Source organism: Sphaerodactylus townsendi, linkage group LG02 (genome assembly GCF_021028975.2).
Source record: "Sphaerodactylus townsendi isolate TG3544 linkage group LG02, MPM_Stown_v2.3, whole genome shotgun sequence".
NCBI lineage: Eukaryota > Metazoa > Chordata > Lepidosauria > Squamata > Sphaerodactylidae > Sphaerodactylus > Sphaerodactylus townsendi.
In genome coordinates this window covers 35,827,288-35,847,111 of record NC_059426.1, presented here as the reverse complement: position 1 = coordinate 35,847,111, position 19,824 = coordinate 35,827,288, and the positions used below count along the sequence as shown (strand labels likewise).

The 19,824-nt window shown below is 43.2% G+C and overlaps 1 protein-coding gene across 7 annotated transcripts in view; it reads left to right on the top strand.

Moving 5' to 3' along the window:
* The window catches only part of SLC4A10 (solute carrier family 4 member 10), a 198,273-nt gene that overhangs the window by 130,842 nt on the left and 47,607 nt on the right, over positions 1 to 19,824 (top strand). For 5 of the 7 annotated variants that reach the window (XM_048486961.1, XM_048486959.1, XM_048486965.1 and 2 more), the window contains exons 8-15: positions 3,452 to 3,550; positions 9,029 to 9,186; positions 10,407 to 10,494; positions 10,953 to 11,099; positions 13,112 to 13,212; positions 14,631 to 14,805; positions 14,987 to 15,120; positions 17,664 to 17,909. In XM_048486961.1, the coding sequence (XP_048342918.1) occupies positions 3,452 to 3,550; positions 9,029 to 9,186; positions 10,407 to 10,494; positions 10,953 to 11,099; positions 13,112 to 13,212; positions 14,631 to 14,805; positions 14,987 to 15,120; positions 17,664 to 17,909 (1,148 nt within the window). The remainder of the gene's footprint in view (positions 1 to 3,451; positions 3,551 to 9,028; positions 9,187 to 10,406; positions 10,495 to 10,952; positions 11,100 to 13,111; positions 13,213 to 14,630; positions 14,806 to 14,986; positions 15,121 to 17,663; positions 17,910 to 19,824) is intronic. The other 2 variants (XM_048486964.1, XM_048486963.1) reach the window with 1 other exon arrangement.

The following is a 19,824-nucleotide window of genomic DNA, read 5'->3' as shown; positions in this document are numbered from 1 at the left end:
TTTAGTTAAAAGGAAGGGAAAGGGGAGCTTTAAGAATGGTGGAAGTAAAGCTATCAGAAAATCCCGTTCTGGAACATTTCTTTGCATAGTACTACAAGGACATCCTAAATTTTTAGAAGATGTAGAAATATTAACTCACAAGCCATCCTTATTTCTCAAAATGGAACAAAGGAAAGATGGATGTATTTCACATCAGAGACAGAGGGTGATGCAGACATTTCCCACAATATAGAGAAGATGCATGAATGTAGGTAAGGGGGGGGGGTTCTCGGGTTTGAACCCCCCCATTCATGTCCGAAGCTCCGCCCCTCAGTTTGTGGGTTTTTAAAACATTTTAGTGCTTTTTTGCTTTTTGGTCTGCAGGGGGCGCATTGTTTGGGCTAGCAGCACCAAACTTTCAGGGATTGTTTGGGGAACTCTCCTGATGATACTACCTGGGTTTGGTGAGGTTTGGTTCAGGGGGTCCAAAGTTATGGACTCCCAAAGGGGGTGCCCCCATCCTCCATTGTTTCCAATGGGAGTTAATAGAAGATGGGGGCTACACCTTTGAGGGTCCATAACTTTGGACCCCCTGAACCAAACTTCAGCAAACCTGGGATGTACTATCAGAAGAGTCTCTTATTGATACCACCCAGGTTTTTTGAAGTTTGGTCCAGAGGGTCCAAAGCTATGGACTCCCAAAGGGAGTGCCCCATTCTCCATTGTTTTCAATGGGAGCTAATAGAAGATGAAGGATACATCTTTGAGGGTCCATAACTTTGGACATCTTGAACCAAACTTCAGCAAACCTGGGATGCAGTATCAGAAGAATCTCTTATTGATACCACCCAGGTTTTGTGAAGTTTGGTCCAGGGAGTCCAAAGCTATGGACTCCCAAAGGGGGTGCCCCCATTGTTTCCAATGGGAGCTAATAGAAGATGGGGGCTACACCTTTGAGGGTCCATAACTTTGGACCCCCTGAACCAAATTTCACCAAACCTGGGTGGTATCATTAGGAGAGACTCGTAAAGATACCCTGAAAGTTTGGTGCTTCTAGTTTAACAATTGCACCCCTGACAACAGGCACCCCCCAAATTTCCCCAGATTCTCCTTTTAAATCCACCCCCTTCGGCATGGATTTAAAGGGAGAATCTGAGGTCCTCAGTTTAGAAGAAGAAGAGGAGTTTGGATTTATATCCCCCCTTTCTCTCCTGTAGGAGACTCAAAGGGGCTTACAATCTCCTTCCCCTTGCTCCCTCACAACAAAAACCCTGTGAGGTGGGTGGGGCTGAGAGAGCTCCGAAAAACTGTGACTAGCCCAAGGTCACCCAGCTGGCGTGTGTTGGAGTGCACAGGCTAATCTGAATTCCCTAGATAAGCCTCCACAGCTCAAGTGGCAGAGCAGGGAATCAAACCTGGTTCCTCCAGATTAGAATGCACCTGCTCTTAACCACTACGCCACATTGAAAGTGATGCTGTTTCAGAGTGGGGGATAATCCACCCCAAAACAGCATCATTTTCAATGTTGTTTAACTAGGTGGATTTAAAAGGAGAATTTGGGCTCTCTAGTTTAAACACCATTGAAAGTGATGCTGTTTGAGGGTGGATTCCAACATCACAGCGGCTGCCGGGGGGGTGGGGGGCACAAAACTCAGATTTTGCACTAGGCTCCATTTTCCCTCTATGCCTCTGCCCAGAGGGGAGGGGCAGGGGAATCTGCCATCCCCGACCTCGGAGAGCTGCTTTTATAAGCGCTAGGTCAGGGGCGGGGCTTGGGGAGCCGTGGCCATTCCCTAGGGGCGGGTGGGGGTGTGGCCCCACCCCGAACCCCCCCATAAAAAATCTATACCTACGTCCCTGAGAAGATGATAACTCTAGTCCCATTTGAAATGCTGACTAATTAGTTAACAAGGGATTAAAGTAGCCCACTAGCTGTACAATCCTAAGCAGAGTTACCCCTTTTAAGTTAATTGAAGACGATGGGGTTTAAAAGGGTTTAACTCTGATTAGGATTGCACTGTAAATTTCTGAGAGCAGAAGATGACTCTGGTCTCATTTATCTCAGTAGTAGGCTCCTGGGGCAGGGGCTTTGGAGAAGTTGTCCATAGCAAACTCTTATGCACTGAACTTTCTCTTGCAGCTCATTTTCAGCAGGACAGGGGCTGTTGTTTATTCCTCCCCACCCCCCATTGGCTTCCATTGTTTTCTTTTTCGGAGCCCATCTCTACTAACATTGCAGTCCTATAAGAAGAAGAGTTTGGATTTATATCCCCCCTTTCTCTCCTGCAGGAGACTCAAAGGGGCTTACAATCTCCTTGCCCTTCCCCCCTCACAGCAAACACCCTGTGAGGTGGGTGGGGCTGAGAGAGCTCCGAAAAACTGTGACTAGCCCAAGGTCACCCAGCTGGCGTGTGTGGGAGTGCACAGGCTAATCTGAATTCCCCAGATAAGCCTCCACAGCTCAAGTGGCAGAGTGGGGAATCAAACCTGGTTCCTCCAGATTTGAATGCACCTGCTATTAACCACTATGCCACTGCTGCTCCTACGCAGAGGTATACCCTTTAAGTCCATTGAAGTAACTGGGTTTAGAAGGGTGTAGCTCTGCTCAGGATATAGGTTGTGAGTCAATGTCAGTGGAGACTAACAGGACTTTTAGAAAGGCAACGTGCTAGGCAGATCCCAGTAGCCAATGATTAGTATTGTAGGAGCTGAGGATTCGCAAAATCAATGTCCTCTCCTAACTATCATAGCTACACCCAAGTTTCCCATGTTGCATTTTCAGCGACAGTGATGGCTTGTGAGGGAAGTTCCAATTGGTAACTCAGGACAGAGTTCTCAGATTATTTATCATTCATAATTACTGCAGTTCTATTGAATGGCTCTTGTTTCTGAGTAAATTCATTGCCTCTGACAGCAAATCAGGAGAAAATGGGTTATTATGAATTGCATCTGGTTTCTCTGATGGAGCTACGTCAGAGCTAAAAAACTGATTTTGTTGTCCTGTTCTCCACATACAATCTGACTTTACAATAATACTAAGAATAGTTTTTCGCTACATTCCTAATCTAGCTTTTAATACTTCATTGCACATTACAAAGAGCATGGTTGGTAAAATAATGCATGAGAAAAGAAAGAGGTCAATGGTGTTTTCGTTCTTGAAAATTTCACTGGAGCGGGAATTGTGAGCAGGGCACTGCATCATTAAAGTGTGTTTGCAATGGATACACATTTGTCAGCTACAGTCCTGCATGTGGACCTCATCTGGGTCAAATGAGGATTCAGCCAGGCACCTTGAACCAAGATTCTGTCCTCTTAGAACTGATGCAAGAAGTGTTTGGACGCTGTTGCTGAGCATGCCATGCAGTCAGCCGAATGCAGCTAGAACTAGTTATGTGCTTGCTCCATCTGGTGCCAGACAAAATACGAGAAGCAGCCTTTTGTACCAGCTGAAGTCTGTTAATTGTGCGTGCAGGGACTAGGAGACCCGCAGAAAGGGCATAACAGTAGTCTATTTGGGATGAAACAAAGACATGAAAAAGGACATCTGCACCAGGAAGAGAGAGAGAGAGAGGTGAGGACGCACTCTGGCTATCTTTCTCACAAGTGTTTGCAAGCAGAGGCTTTTCTGTTTCTCATTGTTAGTTCCGATTTGAAATGTGTCATACCAGTGCAGCAGGCAACCAGTTTTGATGCACAAGATGAACAAACGCACAATATCATTGTATATCATCATGTAAAAAATGCTTGTCCTGCTCTGAAGGGTCAGCATATTTAAAGCACAGACATTTTTAACTTACCTATTTTGTTATCTAGGTGAATTATCCCTCCAAAAACTCACATCTTAGGCTTGCTCATTCATTCATTCATTCATTCATTCATTCATTCATTCATTCATTCATTCATTCATTCATTCATTCATTCATTCATTCATTCATTCATTCATTCATTAGATTTCATAGACCGCCTCATCCTCGGAGGACTCTAGGCGGTTCACAACATAAAGATCAAAGAACAATAAATAAATAACTTAAATTACCTCTAAAACCAGTAAAAACAGTATGCAGCATAACAACCCATATTAGTAAAATATCAGTCATTCATAGCAAGTTCAAAAAGGAAGCTACCGCAGTACCTCTGAGAAACTTTCAGATCTGGGCTTTGGAGACCTCTCAACCTTGAAAAGGGCAGAATAAGAGATATGCAGAAGGACTGTGGCCTTCTCCTCTACCCAAGAATGATGCAGACTCCTTAGCCTGGTACAGAGTGACCCTCATCCTCCAGCTCATTGACTGACTGTGTGAGGAGGGAGAGCAGATGCAAGAGTGGTTGGCTTTCCCTCCATGTGACTGGCTGTCATCTGTGACCATGGGAAGGAAGTTGCTCCTTCCCATGATCAGGAACATGACTTACAGAACATTGCTCATCAGAGGGAGCAGGTGTGCATGTGGACACTTCCTCCCCATCATTTTCTAGAGCCCAAATACTGCGGTTAGGGATCTTGACAATGGTGTGTTTGTCTGCGGGGGACAGGAACCCCTACCTCCTGTACCATATTTCCAAACATTATCAGACTCCCATAGCTTTTGTCAATAGATGGAGTTTTATCCCTAAACTGATAAAGGCTTTTTGTGGTATGCTTGGAGACACTTGGTTCTCAGTCTGGGGTGGGAAAGGGAAGACTCCAAGCCAATATATTTATGACCACCTACAACTTCCTCAATTAATGTGGAGATGCTGATTGTTGATATGTATTTGGGCTTGAAAAGCAATTGGTAGCTTTCCATACCTGCAGTTCACAAGGCCCAATGGCCACCATTACTTCCTTGTGTTACATGGAGATGGTCTCTCAAAACACAAAAAATACAGTGTCCTTCATGATGGCTTAGTTTCAGGTGAAAGATCAGTGTTGGGTTAGTTTTATTTGTTGGCCTATTAATTGTGGATTTGGTAGAAGACATTTGTTAGATTCCTTTTCCCTCGATATCAGAAGCCCATAGAAGGCACAATTGAAGACAGTAGAAATTAGCACACAGACCCTTCCCCAATAAAGGGAAATCCTGATTTTCTGTCTGATCTTTGCGTGTGACAGCCGCAGTTGCCGGGGTAATGATGGTGGTGCAACACAGATCTGTACTCTGCCCAGAAACAACTGGGGTTGCATCCAACCAACTTTTCCACAGGTGAAAAATGGATGAGGAAGTCCCCTTTAGCCAGCTGTGGAGAGGACTATCAGATGTTTGTGGACAAAAGATGTGGGATAGGGAATGGAATGAAACTGAAAAAGAAGTTGGCAGGCTTAAGCAAACCCCCCCCCCCCCACAAAATGTTGCCAGTCCCTGGGCTAGAATAATATAGAATAAATATAAATATTTTCATAAGGTGGATGCTTTGCTCACTTCCGGAACTACTATTCTTTATTCACACTGAAAACCAGGAAAACTGTTATTCAAATGTGTAAGGAGAGTGGTGGATGGAAGCAGCCTTTTATAAATACATCCTGACATGGCTTCCTTTCCATCAGAACATGAGGCTTCAATTACACTGTCTTTCATTTTTTTTAAAAAAAATCACTCTACATCCTTTCCAAACATGTACATATGCTTGACTCCATCTGTGGTATACTCCTTACAAAAAAGCATGGTTGCATTTCAAGCTATCAGTGATAATTCCTTGGTATTGGATCAATATGTAAACTTAAAAAAATATTTTTCCATAAGGAATGTGTACATAAGATGGCAAAACAGTGAGATCGAGGTTTTATTCGGTTTAGGATTGGGAGACGTTACAGTTTTGAGATGCGTTTCATGAAACTGACAATTGCATTATGCTTGAATTCTGACCGTGTGCCAGAGCCATTTGCAAGAAAACAACTTTGTAAATACCATCAAAGACTACACACACTGGTGCTGACAGATGGCTGTAAGATAGACATGAAAATGGTCACTTCAACAGTTTATGTTGGATTTGGTCACTGTTTTTATGTTTAGATTGGTACTAGGAAAGCACATTGGGGGAGGGAAGTCTTGCAGTTTGAAATTCCCAAACTTATGAAATCGTGATCTCAATTTGAATATGATGTTATGCAAATCACTGTGTTTGTCTCTTAATGTTTAAAAAGGTACAATAGGCAGTGTGCAAATAAAATATGTTTATGAACATCAGACAGTTGCCATCATAATCCCAATATGAAGGTTATGGGTTGGATCCAATGCAGCATTTCCACAGGCACAAAGATTTCCACAGGACTTCTGCCCATAGAACATGACTTCCATGGTTACCTCCTCCCATAGCAGCACAAAGTGCCTTGAAAGCCCTGTTCTTGGCGGTTTCTCCCTCCCCGCCCACGGCTGCCATAAGAAGGGAAAACTACAAAAACATAGTGGGTAGAACCTCTTTGTACCTGTGGAAACATTGCACTGAATCCAACCTGATAAATATAATCCAATATATACACATTGTCTTTTCAGATATTAGGATCAGGCATACCGGAAGACTACCAACGACATCTAATAGGACCATGTGCTAAGTATAATTTTCCCAATACACATGGTCACATGTTGTGTGAATCGAGGCAACACATGTATTTTTCAGCAGCTTGCTACAATGGAAAAGACTACTGAACGTTTTTGCCAAGCCTCCAGCGACGTGCTTTTAAAAGCACTGAGGGCGGGGCTTGGGGCGGGGCCCCACCCCAAGCACCGCCCTGGCCTTTGTGCTTTTAAAAGCATGTTGCTGGAGGCCGACAACTGCTCTCCCCAAGCTTTGGAGAGACCAGCAGGGCTGCAGGGAGCCCAGCGGGGGGGGGGGGGGGGCTTGGGGGAGTCTTGGAAGTGGATCCCAACCCCAAGCCCCGCCCCCAGCCTCCATACTTTAGTAAGCAGGTAGCTGGAGGCAGGTAACTGCTCTGCCCAGGCTCTGGGAAGAGCAGCAATCAGGCTGCAGGGAGCCCAATGGGGTGGGGGGAGCAGGGCTTGCGGGGAGGCTTGGTGGTGGTGCCCTACCCCTGAGCCGCTCCCCTGGCCCCATCCCCTGCCTCCATGCTTTTAAAAGCACGTAGTTGAAGGCCAGCCGACAACTGCTCCCCAGGCTCTGGGGAAAGCAGCAGCCAGGCTGCAGGGAGCCTGGTGAGAGGTGGAGTTTCGGGGCAGGGCCACACCCCCTGAGCCCCACTCTTGAATACAGGGGGGGCACCCAGAGTCCGAGTGGTCTCCAGGTGCCATTTTCCCTCTATGCCTCTGCTCTAGGGCGGCATCTCTTTTCTCTTTATATCAGCCAGTTTGCCAGCTCTGTAATTCATAAATATAGGTGAAACTCCCCTTTGTTCATTTTACTCAATAGAAAAGTCTGGTTCCCTCTGTTACCACTGGCCTTTTGAATTTGATCATTTTTCCTTCTTTCCTCAGACTGCTAGAGCAGCTCCTGTCAGTCTCCTCGTAGTTACAGAATTGCTTCCCTAGTTACTGTTCTGGGATCAAGAGGTGTTCCCAAGCTTTTGAGTTATCTCAGTTTGACTGCTCTTCAGAATGTGCTAATTAGAGTGTTCTGTTTACAGTTTACCTTCTTAGGATGCACAGGTACACAGTGCTCCTTCAGGCATGGTTTTGAAGACTTTGTAATGAGAAATAAGAACAGTCTATAATTGGCAGCCTAGTTATCTATTGAGAGCTGGGCTTCATGATACTCTAACCAGAACAGAACAGGCTAGTTCTGCCTTTTGAAAAATTTAAATACTCCTCCGCTGGTAGACAGAGGAAGCTGCATGGGATTTCAGCCAAACATTCAAGATAAGACACACAGCTGGCTGGCTTTTTAATCCTGTGTATTTTTCTCTTGGGTGGCTAATTTTCTGAGGGCCAGAGAGAGAAAACAGGGGAAATAATCTGCCATTGCTTCCTTTGTGTTGGCCAGCAGAACCCTCCAGTGCTCTGTGCTTCCTTGTGGGAAAGTCTTCCAAATTTTCAGTTGGCAGTTCAGGCTATGCTACAATTTTTTTTTAATGCAAAAGGGTAACTAACTTGTATCTATTGCACAGTTTGGCAAATGCTAATGATTAACATTAATGATCAGATGATTAACTCATGAATCAATTAGTCCCTTAATCTTACATCCATTTAAATGGCATTGTAAAGATCTTGAATGATGGAAAACTTTTGATGAGGTTTTTAAATGACCAGATTACCTTTTTTTAAAAAAAAATAATGCTTTAATTAGAGGACATTGAGCACCTTTAATGTCAACAATGATTTTACTGTCCAAGATTCCTGAGATTTTAAAGATGTAAAATTAGTTGTGCTGTGTTTTGCGACAATTAAAAAAAACATTAGTCATGCATAAATCCCAATTAAATTAACGGGCTCATGGCAGATTTCTCATTTTCAATGGGATTTAAGCATGGCTAAGTGTCTCAGGGCCTTGATCTCATCAGATCTCAGAAGCTATGTAGGGTCAGCCCTGGCTAGTATTTGGATGGGAGAACAAGGAATTGCTATGCAAAGGAAGGCATTTGCAAACTACCTCTGTTAGTCTCTTGACTTGAAAGCCCTACTGGGTTGCCAAAAGTCAGCTGCCACTTGATGGCACTTTAGACACACCCACCCACTGGAGTTATGACTTTCAAGCGTGTTCCTTTGACAGAGAACACAGTTGCAGGAGTGTTGCGTAGCCTTTCAGACGGTATCAGTGTGGCTGGGATGCTATGACAAGTTTACTTGCTTTCTATTTCTGTGCTTAAGCAAAGAAACTTTTTGAAGCGCATGTCAAACAGCTAGTAATGATTAACTGGTCACTTGCAAAGTTGGTGATTAAAGATTTGACTGATTAATTATATCCGTGAATTCTTTAGGACTTGCACACTTTACTTATCAATGATATTCATGCAACATGCCCAGACAAATTCAGAATTGCTTGTTGGTCGAAGATGCATGCTGTAAAGCTACCACACTGGCAAAGTGATATACAAAAGCATCGTTACGTGACTTGGATTCTCTTGTTCTTTCCTGTGCGTTCTTTTTCCTGCGTGATTTTTCTTTTCCTTGCTGTGATTGTGCAGGTGGACCTCCATTTCATGAAAAAGATCCCTCCTGGAGCTGAAGCCTCAAACATTTTGGTTGGGGAGCTGGAATTCTTGGACCGGGCTGTCGTTGCTTTTGTGAGACTGGCCCCTGCGGTGATTCTTTCTGGACTGGCAGAGGTTCCAATCCCAACTAGGTAATATGTGATGGAAGCAGCCAAAACAACGTAGACAATCCTAACTGCTCAAATGCTTTGTAAGAATCTAAACAAACTGTAATCTAATGGCACCCTAACATGCACATTTTTACTGTGACACAAGTTTCCTCACAACCAACGTTTGCTTAGGGTTAGCATGCCACTAGATTCCTTTCTGTTTTGTTGTTTGTTTGTTTGCCCTGGTGAAGCTGACTCACATAGCTACCTCTCTGTAATTTGACAGCATCTGCAATGCAGATTAAACACTTTAGAACAGGGAGTCTGCAGCCTGTGACTCCAAAGAAAACATGGTTCAGTACAGACCCAAATTCAGCTCTTTTAAAAAGTAAATGGGATCTTTATATTAAGGTTGTTGGGGGAGTAGGTGGGATGATAGAGTAAGGGGTATGTGAAAGGAATGGCAGGCCTTTAGTTGAGGCAGCCACAGCTCCTGTCCCATCTTGCTGGCCTCCCGATCACCCCCCCCCCCGCAATTTCCTCCCTTTATTCGGTTTATTATTTACAGAGGGTGGGAGAAAATAATTTTAAGCTAATCTGGGACCGAAAATGGTCCCTGGGGTGATTAATTGCTGGCGCCATCGTTAGAAACTGTAGGGGTAGGAGATTGATTTTATTATTTTTAATTGCTTGCTATGTTTTATGGAATCTGTATCATATTTATTATGCGAGCCGCCCTGAGTCCAGCTTTGGCTGGCAAAGAGCAGGATAGCAATCCAAACAAACAAACAAATAAGATTTTTCTGGGGCTACAAGCTTCTTAGACATGTTTTCCAGAAAGAGAGATGATGTGGGGAACAGTTGCCAGTAAGTAATCCAAATGTGGATCATATACAATTTATGGCAGTCCTCTGAAACCATTGTGCATATTTATATTTATTACTTATTGTGAGACCTTGTGTGTGTGCCACTTCCTAATAAAACACTTACAACAATCAGATTTTAGGCCATCAGATTTTAGGCCATGGATACATTATGGATACATTATGGATTATTAATCATCATGTCAGTTACCAATAATGTTAAGTTGGGTTCCCTAATACTGTCCCTTTGTTGATTTCTTGCTCTGAATTGTGATGTTAGTTGCCTCTTTAATTACAAGAGGTTGTTTCTAGAACTTCATTTGTCCACCTTGCTTTTACTTGAAAGTTTGTGTTAGATTAAATGAATGGCCTCTGAATATTTTTTCCATTTATTTGCAGATTTTTATTTGTTCTCCTTGGACCACTAGGAAAAGGCCAGCAGTACCATGAGATCGGCAGGTCAATTGGAACACTGATGACAGATGAGGTACTTAATTCTAAAATACATTTTATTAAAACATATTTAAAGGTAACATCTTTTAAATCCTTAAATGTAGGTACATTTAATATGACTATGCTGTACCCTGTAGTAGCTTCCATCATTCAGCTTCCATCAAAATTCACAATCCTTAAAGAAACAGAAACAACTGCATACGAAAGCAGATTTTCCATGGTGGGCTACCTTGAAAAAACGGAGTAAATAAATTGCATGCCTGTCTGAGGAGGACTCATCAAAATTTGCTCCCCTGTGGGTTGATTACAACCATATTTTCTGCTGGTGGAAAAGGGAAGGAGGGATCTCTTTGACCACCAAAATACCTAAGCTGGGATCTTCCAGTTGGCATAGACAAAAGACATCTGGGATGGGTACTGTAGAAAGGAGGCGAAATTGACTGAAAAAGCTGGCTGGATTTAACCTTGAATTCTTTATGTTATCACTTACAGGTGTTTCATGATGTTGCATATAAAGCTAAAGACCGCAATGACTTGGTTGCTGGGATTGACGAATTTCTTGATCAGGTGACTGTTCTCCCTCCTGGAGAATGGGACCCAACGATTCGTATAGAGCCTCCCAAAAATGTTCCGTCTCAGGTATGAATTTATTTCACACTAATCAAGAAAACATTTTTGAAATGTGGAGATGAACATTGTCTGCTCGGTTTGTTGACTAAAATCATCTACTAATCATAAACAAGATTAATAAGAAAGGTCTCTCCAGTTTTGTGTATTCTTTCGTTGTCTCCTTATTCTTGAAGGATTTTTTTATTCTTGTTGTTTATTATGGCTTGGATCTTCCAGAGAATTTCCACACACAGAAGGGGTTTCTGTTAGTGAAACATGATTTTTGTCACCTCACCAGAGGCGTAGCTCCAAGGGGGCGGGGTGGGCATGAGGGCGTTCTGGAGGTGTGGCAGGAGTGTTCTGGGGTAGGGCGGGGGCGGAGGACGCACCGGTGCCCCGGGCACTTTCCCCCCTTCCTACACCTCTGCACCTCACCACCTCCACTATGGGTTGAAATGCTGCTTTAGGGAACAGAGGGACCCCTAAAAACAGCATTAGGTGGAAGGTAGAGGTCTGCAGCAGGAATGGGGAAGTGGTGAAAATCATATCTGCCTTCAGTATATGAAAGTCTTCTAATGGATCCAAGCAAATCTTTTAATCTGTTTAAGTTTTACATCTTTACCTCAGTATTATTGTTTTGGTGTGCCTTATAAAAGGGGTTTGCCAAGAAAGGTTCTAAAATAACAGGCCTCCTTCACCTTTTAGGAGTATAAAAGTAGGAAAGTGCTTCTTACCATCTTACACTACCATATTAGAAGCCAGTCAGTCCCTATTGGGAAAAGAGCGGGAAAATCTGACAAGCCTCGTCAGTGGGTGGTTTCCCTGGCTGGGTGATATTGGAAAGTGTGTGGGTCCATTGCAACATCACAGATTTTAGGATGAAAAATATAATAATTTATTGGGGTGCAAAAATTATCCATGAGTATAAATCAGAATTAGTATAGTAATAATTAAGTGCCACCCTGATATTTTAATAATTCAAATATAGCCATTGATAGTGAAGTAAAGGTACATCTTCAATCTCCTTTCTGTGACCACCACTGTGTCCCAATTAACTTGTCCTTTTTGGCAGTTCACTGGCATCTTTAGCATTTGCTGTCATGCTGTTTCCCTCCATCTTGTTCTTATTGACTAGTTCTTGCCACTGTGCTGTTCTCGGGAGACATTTAATTAAAAAGGAGCCTTATATCATTGCTTATGGGAGGGGAGTTGGAGAATAATTGAATGAGATTTTTCACACATAATATTTAACATAACATGACCAACAGACAGTGGAGATGAGGAATGGCAGTGATGATCTTTTTATGGTTTATGGCACTTGGTCCTCATTAGGCAAAGTACAAGATGAAATCCAACTCTCTAGCCCTTCCCTGATGTGAAATTCATTAAGTTTCCCTAAAGCTGTTGCCAACTGATGGTACTATAGCTTCTAATGTAGAATGGGTGCTGGCTGAAATCTTTTTTAAAAAGATCCTTCTAGCATTTCAAGTGACACTTTAGGAGTCAGCAACAGAATCATTCCTTCTCTTATTTATTTGTTTAGCTACTGGTGCCCCATTTTTCTCCTCAGTGTGGACCCAAAGCAGCTGACAACATTGTTTTCCCCTTCATTTTCTTATCCTCACAGTAACAACCCAGGTTAAGGAGCCCAAAGTCAGATGTGTGACTGGCCACCATGCTTCCATGGCAGGGTGGGGATTCAAACCTTTGTCTCTTGGATCCTAGTCGAACACTCTAATCCCTGCATACCACACTGGTTTTTTCTCTGTTACAGGGCTGATTCTAAAGCCTAGAAAGTTATTAATTGATAAATAGGCTTCTGTCCTTGCTGTTCTGAAGCTGTTTCTGTCAGGTTACGGCTGGCATATCCAGATGCTAGCTGTCATTACAAATTAGAGGCTAGTGGGTGATTTCTATTACCTGTGAAAGAAAGCTGTGAAAGGGTACTGAAAGGATGAACAACTGGCTAACTGACCATAGTAGTTTCTTTGCAGCCCATAGTTTGGAATGAAAAAAGAAAATCACAACTTTCTTCCATGCAGGAGAAACGTAAGATTCCAGGTGTGCCAAATGGAACTGCAGCTCATGGAGATCCAGAACCACTTGGAGGGCACTCCGGCCCGGAATTACAGCGTACTGGAAGGTTAGTAATAAGTTTGTTACCCATTATTTGTCTATGAATAGTTTTGCAGGCATTGTGGCTTTTCAAAAGTATCAGTCATACTGACTGAAAACACTTTGTTTGCTGATATATACATGTGGAACTCTCAGTTGAAAAGAATGAAGAGCTTATATCTTTGCATGCAAATGTATGTTTATGGGGATCCTCCTCAACTGGAATGAACAAGCTTTCCCCATTCTTTTCAATGGAGAGTTTTTATCTGTGCAAGAAAAGCGAATGCATATGGAGATTGGTGTCTTCTGTTGAAACGAATTCCATATTCCTTGCACCGCTTCACAGTTCCGTGTTGGCACCAAGGTTTGTAAGAAATTGCTGAACTGAGATGCTCTGTCTTTTAATGCACAATGCATCAATGCTTTATTATTATTCATGACTAGGCATTCTGCTAGATCAGGGGTTCTTAACGTGGGGCCCATAGGTCCCCAAGGGGATTGTGGATAGATTTCATGAAGTTGGATGGGGAAAAAAAATACATCTTTAATTTCACTGTCCACCAGATTGCCAAAAGGGTCCAAGGCACAAGAATCTCTGAAATAAATGCCTATTAGCAACTGGGAAATGGGAGCTAGGGTGGGGCAGAATACTTTACAATGTAAAGCATCCTGCCCCACCCTACTTCTCATTCCCCAATTGCTAATAGGCAGGGGCCATTGTGTGCCTGTGCCTGCCACCCTGTGTCAGAATTCCAAAAGTACCCACAAATTCAAAAGCTGAGCAGCTCTTTAATTACATATTGAGACCTACAGAGTAACTGAGGTCCAGATAGATAATCTGTTTATTACACAAGTTACTGTAGAACTACTTAAAGGCTTCAGACATAATGGTTTAATTTAACCTGTTTGTGAGATTGTCTAAATACAGGCCACTCCAATAACAGTGGTTAATTAGGATCTGTTAAACCGGAATACTGTGGTTTGAAGTTAGGTTTATTAACTACAAGTGGTCTTAGCTATGGTTCAGAGTATTGGATGAATGATGATATCCCGGCTTGTTCCCTAGCATGGTCCTCCCCAGCAACAGAGACACATGGCCAAAATAAGGGCAATGGAACCAACATTTGTCCAGGGAAACTAGGATGTGAGTGATGGTCTGAAATGCTGATTTGACAAACAAACTCTAGTTATAACCAACCACGGCCTAGAGTCATGTCTGAACATTTCCAAACACATTCCTAGATACATTCCAAAGCACTGCATGTAGCTGGGGACTATAGTTGTTTAGAATGGTCTCATCAAGTTAATATTTCATTTTAATAATGCCACACCTTAAAAGCGATTTTAAAATTTCATTTGAGAATAGCAATCAGCATTTAAAATATTTATCAACAACTTTTAACTTTAATAACCTGTCTTTCTGTATCTGTTTTTTTCTTTACATAGGCTTTTTGGAGGGCTGGTTTTAGATATCAAGAGGAAAGCTCCGTTCTACTTGAGTGACTACACAGATGCATTCAGCTTGCAGTGTCTGGCATCATTTCTGTTCCTTTATTGTGCTTGTATGTCTCCTGTTATCACATTTGGCGGTCTGCTGGGAGAAGCGACTGAAGGTCGTATAGTATGTGTTGTACTTTGATCTGAATCTTACATATGAGATTTATAGTTGATATTTTGTAACCATTACAAACAGAAATATGGCCCTAGAATGCTCTGTTCACTGTAAATAAGATTGCATCATTTGTTGTGACACCAAAATAAAGTCTATAACTTTCCTCATTCTTTTTTTTTTTATCATGCAGAGTGCAATAGAATCTTTGTTTGGTGCATCGATGACTGGTATAGCCTATTCACTTTTCGGTGGGCAACCTCTTACCATACTAGGTAGCACAGGGCCAGTTTTGGTGTTTGAAAAGATATTATTCAAATTTTGCAAGTAAGTAACCAGGTTTTTATATATATATCTATCTCCCCTCCCAGTATTCCCATCTTCCATTGTATTGTTCTATTCCTTTGTGTTTAAAGCTAAAATAGAATGTCAGATCTTGCAATAGGAAAAGTAAAATTGCTTTGCCTAATTTCCGGTGGGTTTTACAACTTTTGATTGTGCAAGGGTGTCACATGAAGGCAATGCTAATGGGGGCAGGGAGGGACCAGGAGGGTGCAAAGCCATGAAAATCCTATAATGTATGACATGTTTAGGGCTGGTTCTATGGTCCAAAGATCTCTTTGGACCAAAGTCTCTTTTGCCAATTTCTTATAAATATGCTTGTATGTTGTATGAACAGTTTGTATAATGTTGGATTTTACTGCCTTTTCACTGGCAAAGAAGAGCGGAGAGGCCCCTTTTGACCACCAGAAAGGCTTGTCAGGGATCTGTTAGATTCCTGAATCTTGTTCCAATAGTCAGACTCTGGTATATTGCTCAGTAGCCTTTATTATGCATACCCAGCTCAGGCGTACAAGTTCAAAGCCAGTTCTAAAGGCTAATTGACACACATTTATCCCCACAGAATCCCCCCTTCCATATTCTCAGAGCAGAACATCTGGCAACTGTTACTTTAAGTTGTACCTGGTATCAAGGTTATTTTATCAGTAGCAGATAATAATATGGAGCCACTTGGCTTCCAGCCCAGAGACAAGATAACAACAATTACTCTTTCCCATGGTGCCAACATATCAAGGGAGGCCTAATTGTCTAGAAACAGCAGAGAAGCCAGAATGCACAGAATACGGTTCAGACAGCAATGGTTACATATATCAAAAGCGTATAAGGCATGACTCTGACAGGATCATAGTACCCCCTTGTCAAAACAACATGGGACATCTGATATCAAGTTGAAAAACTGATATGATCCAGCCCTTATTTCCCCTTGGAGAGTTGCAGATCTGAGCCACTGACCCAGATACAGTGGGACCTCAGTTTTCGTCATCATTGGTTTTTGGTGTTCGACAATTCTTTCTGCGAAAATTTTGTCTCGGTTTTAAATTAGCTTTAGCCGGGACAACCATTCGGTTTATTAAATTGCGTTGGATACACCGCTGATGCCTATTTTTTGTGGCAAAAACTGTGACGAGCCATCTTTTCGATTGCAACTTGCCTTCGGTGGTTTGCCTCGTTTTTTGTTGGTTTTGGATTTCACCAAGGTTTCCTGGACGGATTACCGACGAAAACCGAGGTTCCATTGTACTTACATTCACTGTTTGCCTGTTTCTCTATGCTATATTTTCCCCTTGTGGCTCAAAGTGTTGTACAATGCAAGATCGAAAACAGGCATATCTACTTAAGCCTCATAAACTCTACTCTACTCTATTAACACTTGCAGCTTAGACATGTCTCAAATAAAACAGCATTACAGCATCTCCTAAGCATTTCTAGGGCCCACTCTTCACGGGTCAAAAACAGTGTCCCTAGATCGGTAAAAACACCGTTCCAGGGGCATTGTTCACATGGCTGCCAGCTTTGCAACACTGTTTTCCTGCCTTGCTCAATGAGTGAGGAACTTGGAAAATGGCATTTCTCAGCCGGCGCTGCACAAACGGCACCAGGTTGGAGGCACCGCTTTTAGGTGCCTCCTGCTTTCCCAACACTTACCTTCCCTCCCTGAGGAGCTCTGCAGAGATGAGGAGACACTCCCCCCTGCCCTGTGACCCCCGGGGGTCAGAGGTCAGTGTGGGCATGTATCCTTGTCCCTGTGGAGCTCTGCAGGGAGAAAAGGTAAGTGTGGGGAAACACAACGGAGGTGCCTCCGCAGGCAGCTCTTGGGCCGCTTGCACCTCAGCATGCGAACAGCCCCGGGGCCCCATAGGCATCATATATGCTGGTGTGTAGCCGCTGCAGGGGGCTGTGTGGAAGGGGTCTAAGGGCAGTGCCCCCCTCATGTTCTCAGAGAGCTCAGATCACAAATTGGGAGCCACTGGAGAAAACAAAGTGCTATAGTAAACCTAAAGCAAGCCATCTTAAATAGAGGCACAGTTAGGTGGTGGTACTCAGAAAATCTACAGTTAGCGCAAAGCGGCATACAAAGATAGCCCTAATGCACATTCTGAGTTTTTCCTAAAAGTAATCTGCTTCATTCATTTCTATGTTTTTCTGCACACATTCCTTTTCCTGCAAACCACAGCTAGGACTGTTCCACCAGCACATAAGAATGCCTGTCTACAAGCTGTCCCTGGACCAAGCTGATCATATTTCCCCTTCAGACAAGTTGTCCTGAATGCTGCATGGTGGAATGGTGGCTAATAAATGTTTTAAATAAACGTATAAAGTCGCTGTGAAGCAGGCTAGTGCAGTTTCCCACAGCAATATCCTGAATTGTATTAGTGAGGCATTATTTATGGCGTGGCTGCCAAGCATAAGCAACTTATCATTTAGGGAATAAGTTGATTTCCTTGAGACCATATTGAATTCAACAAGTGGAAATCTCTACATTTTAATATTTCTGTGACTGTTGGATTGATCCTTTCGTGTCTTTCTAGAGAATATGGATTGTGTTATCTTTCCTTGCGAGCGAGCATTGGCTTATGGACGGCCACACTCTGCATTATTCTTGTGGCGACCGATGCAAGTTCCTTAGTGTGCTACATCACTCGGTTCACAGAAGAAGCTTTTGCTGCTCTCATCTGCATCATTTTCATTTACGAGGCCTTAGAGAAGCTCTTTCATCTCAGCGAGACATATCCGTTCGACATGCATAACAGTTTGGAGCTACTGACACAATACTCGTAAGTACAATTTCACCAAAGGGTGGTTATCTTCAGTCGTGAAGCTACAAGGGGGCAGGGTCGCCCCATGCCCCTTCCCCGGTGCCCCCCTCGGCACCCCCCACCCCTTCCCCCACTTACCTCAGTTCCTTTCCTTGTTCAAAACTTTTTCAGGCTGCAAAAGGCCTGTGGGCAGTAAAAACGACCTGAGCAACTACAGTTCCCAGGACACCATGGGGCTCACAAGGTCTTCTGGGAAGTATAGTTCCCATTAGGCCATTTTTACTGAGAACCCTAACCCTAACCCTTTTGCAGCCTGAAAAAGTTTTGAACAAGGAAAGGAACTAAAATAAATGGGGGGAGGGGGGAGGGGGAGCCGCGGGGGTGGGCATGGTGGGCATGGGGGTGTAGTTTGGCCCAGCTACACCTCTGGTTATCTTTGTGATGGGTTGTGTTTCTCCTGCGAGGAGCAGACATTTTTGTGTTCACTCGCATTGAAGACCTGCACATTCAGGCATGAGGGGAACCTGTTGTCCTGTTCTGTAACTGACCACCATCATGCAATTGCAAAACTGCTTTCTGCTAATTGCATTTATTCATGTGTATCCCCACGTTCTCAACAGTGATACCTTAAAAAGTTTACAATTTTATTCCTTTCTCTTCCATTTTATCCACCCAACAACTGCCCTGTGAGGTAGGCAAGGCTGAGAGTCAGTGAGTGGCTGGCACAAGACCTCACAGCGTGGCAGAGTGAATAGTTGAACTTGTGTTTTCTAGATCCTGTCCAAGCCTAAGCATGGCTCGATTTGTGCTGAAGCAAGTTATGATAATAAATACCAGCATGGTATAGTGATTAAGAGCAGGTAGGTTCTAATCTGGAGAACCAGATTTGACTCCCTGCTCCTCCACCTGAGTAGCAAAGGCTTATCTGGTGAACAAAATGTGTTTCTGCACTCCTACACTTCTGCTGGGTGACCTTGGGCTAGTCACAGTTCTTTGGAACTCTCTCAGCCCCACCTACCTCACAAAGTGTCTGTTGTGGGGAGAGGAAGGGAAAGGAGTTTGTAAGCCACCTTGAGTCTCTTTACAGGAGAGAAAGGTGGGGTATAAATCCAAACTCTTCTTCTTCTAAAGGTCTATGAGAGGAGATAGTTTCACATGCTGAAGTTATCAAGGGAAAACTGCAGTCACTGTATGAACAATGGCAGCCCAGTAACTATTTAGAATGATTTGCATTCCAAGAGTTGGAACTGACAGGAAAAGTTTATGTTCAGGAACTTTGTTGTTTAAGTTGGAAGGTCACAGATGGGTATAGTGACTGGGGAATTGAGCTATCAAAAATGAGCTCTTATAGATTCCATTACGATACATGGAAACCACAAAGTTCTCATGGGCAAGAATGAGATTTATTGCCAACCAGAGGCACATCATGGCCAGCGTCTTACTGCTAGTTAAAACAGATAAGGAACAATGTATTGTCGAAGGCTTTCATGGGCGGATTCAACTGGTTCTGGTGGTTTTTCTGGACTGTGTGGCCGTGGTCTGGTGGATCTTTTTCCTAACGTTTCGCCTGCATCTGGTGGATCTGGTACACAGTGTGCAACAGACTTCCCTCTGGGATACACCTCTGAAGATGCCAACCACAGATGCAGGCGAAACGTTAGGAACAAGATCCACCAAACCACAGCCACACAGCCCAGAAAACCCACCAGAACCAGATAAGGGTTAGAAAGCCGCTCTAGATATTGAGGAGGGGGGGTATCGGTTTTGTTTAACACAAACAAATGCATGTCTTAAGGAGACTTGAGTTCTGAAACAGCAGCAGAAAAAGAGGGCCACTATCACCTGCTCACTGAGAGAGGAGTGGTGAGTCATCCCAACAAAATGCGTGTGTCTGTGACTAATATATAAATTATTGCAGAGGAAAACAACATAG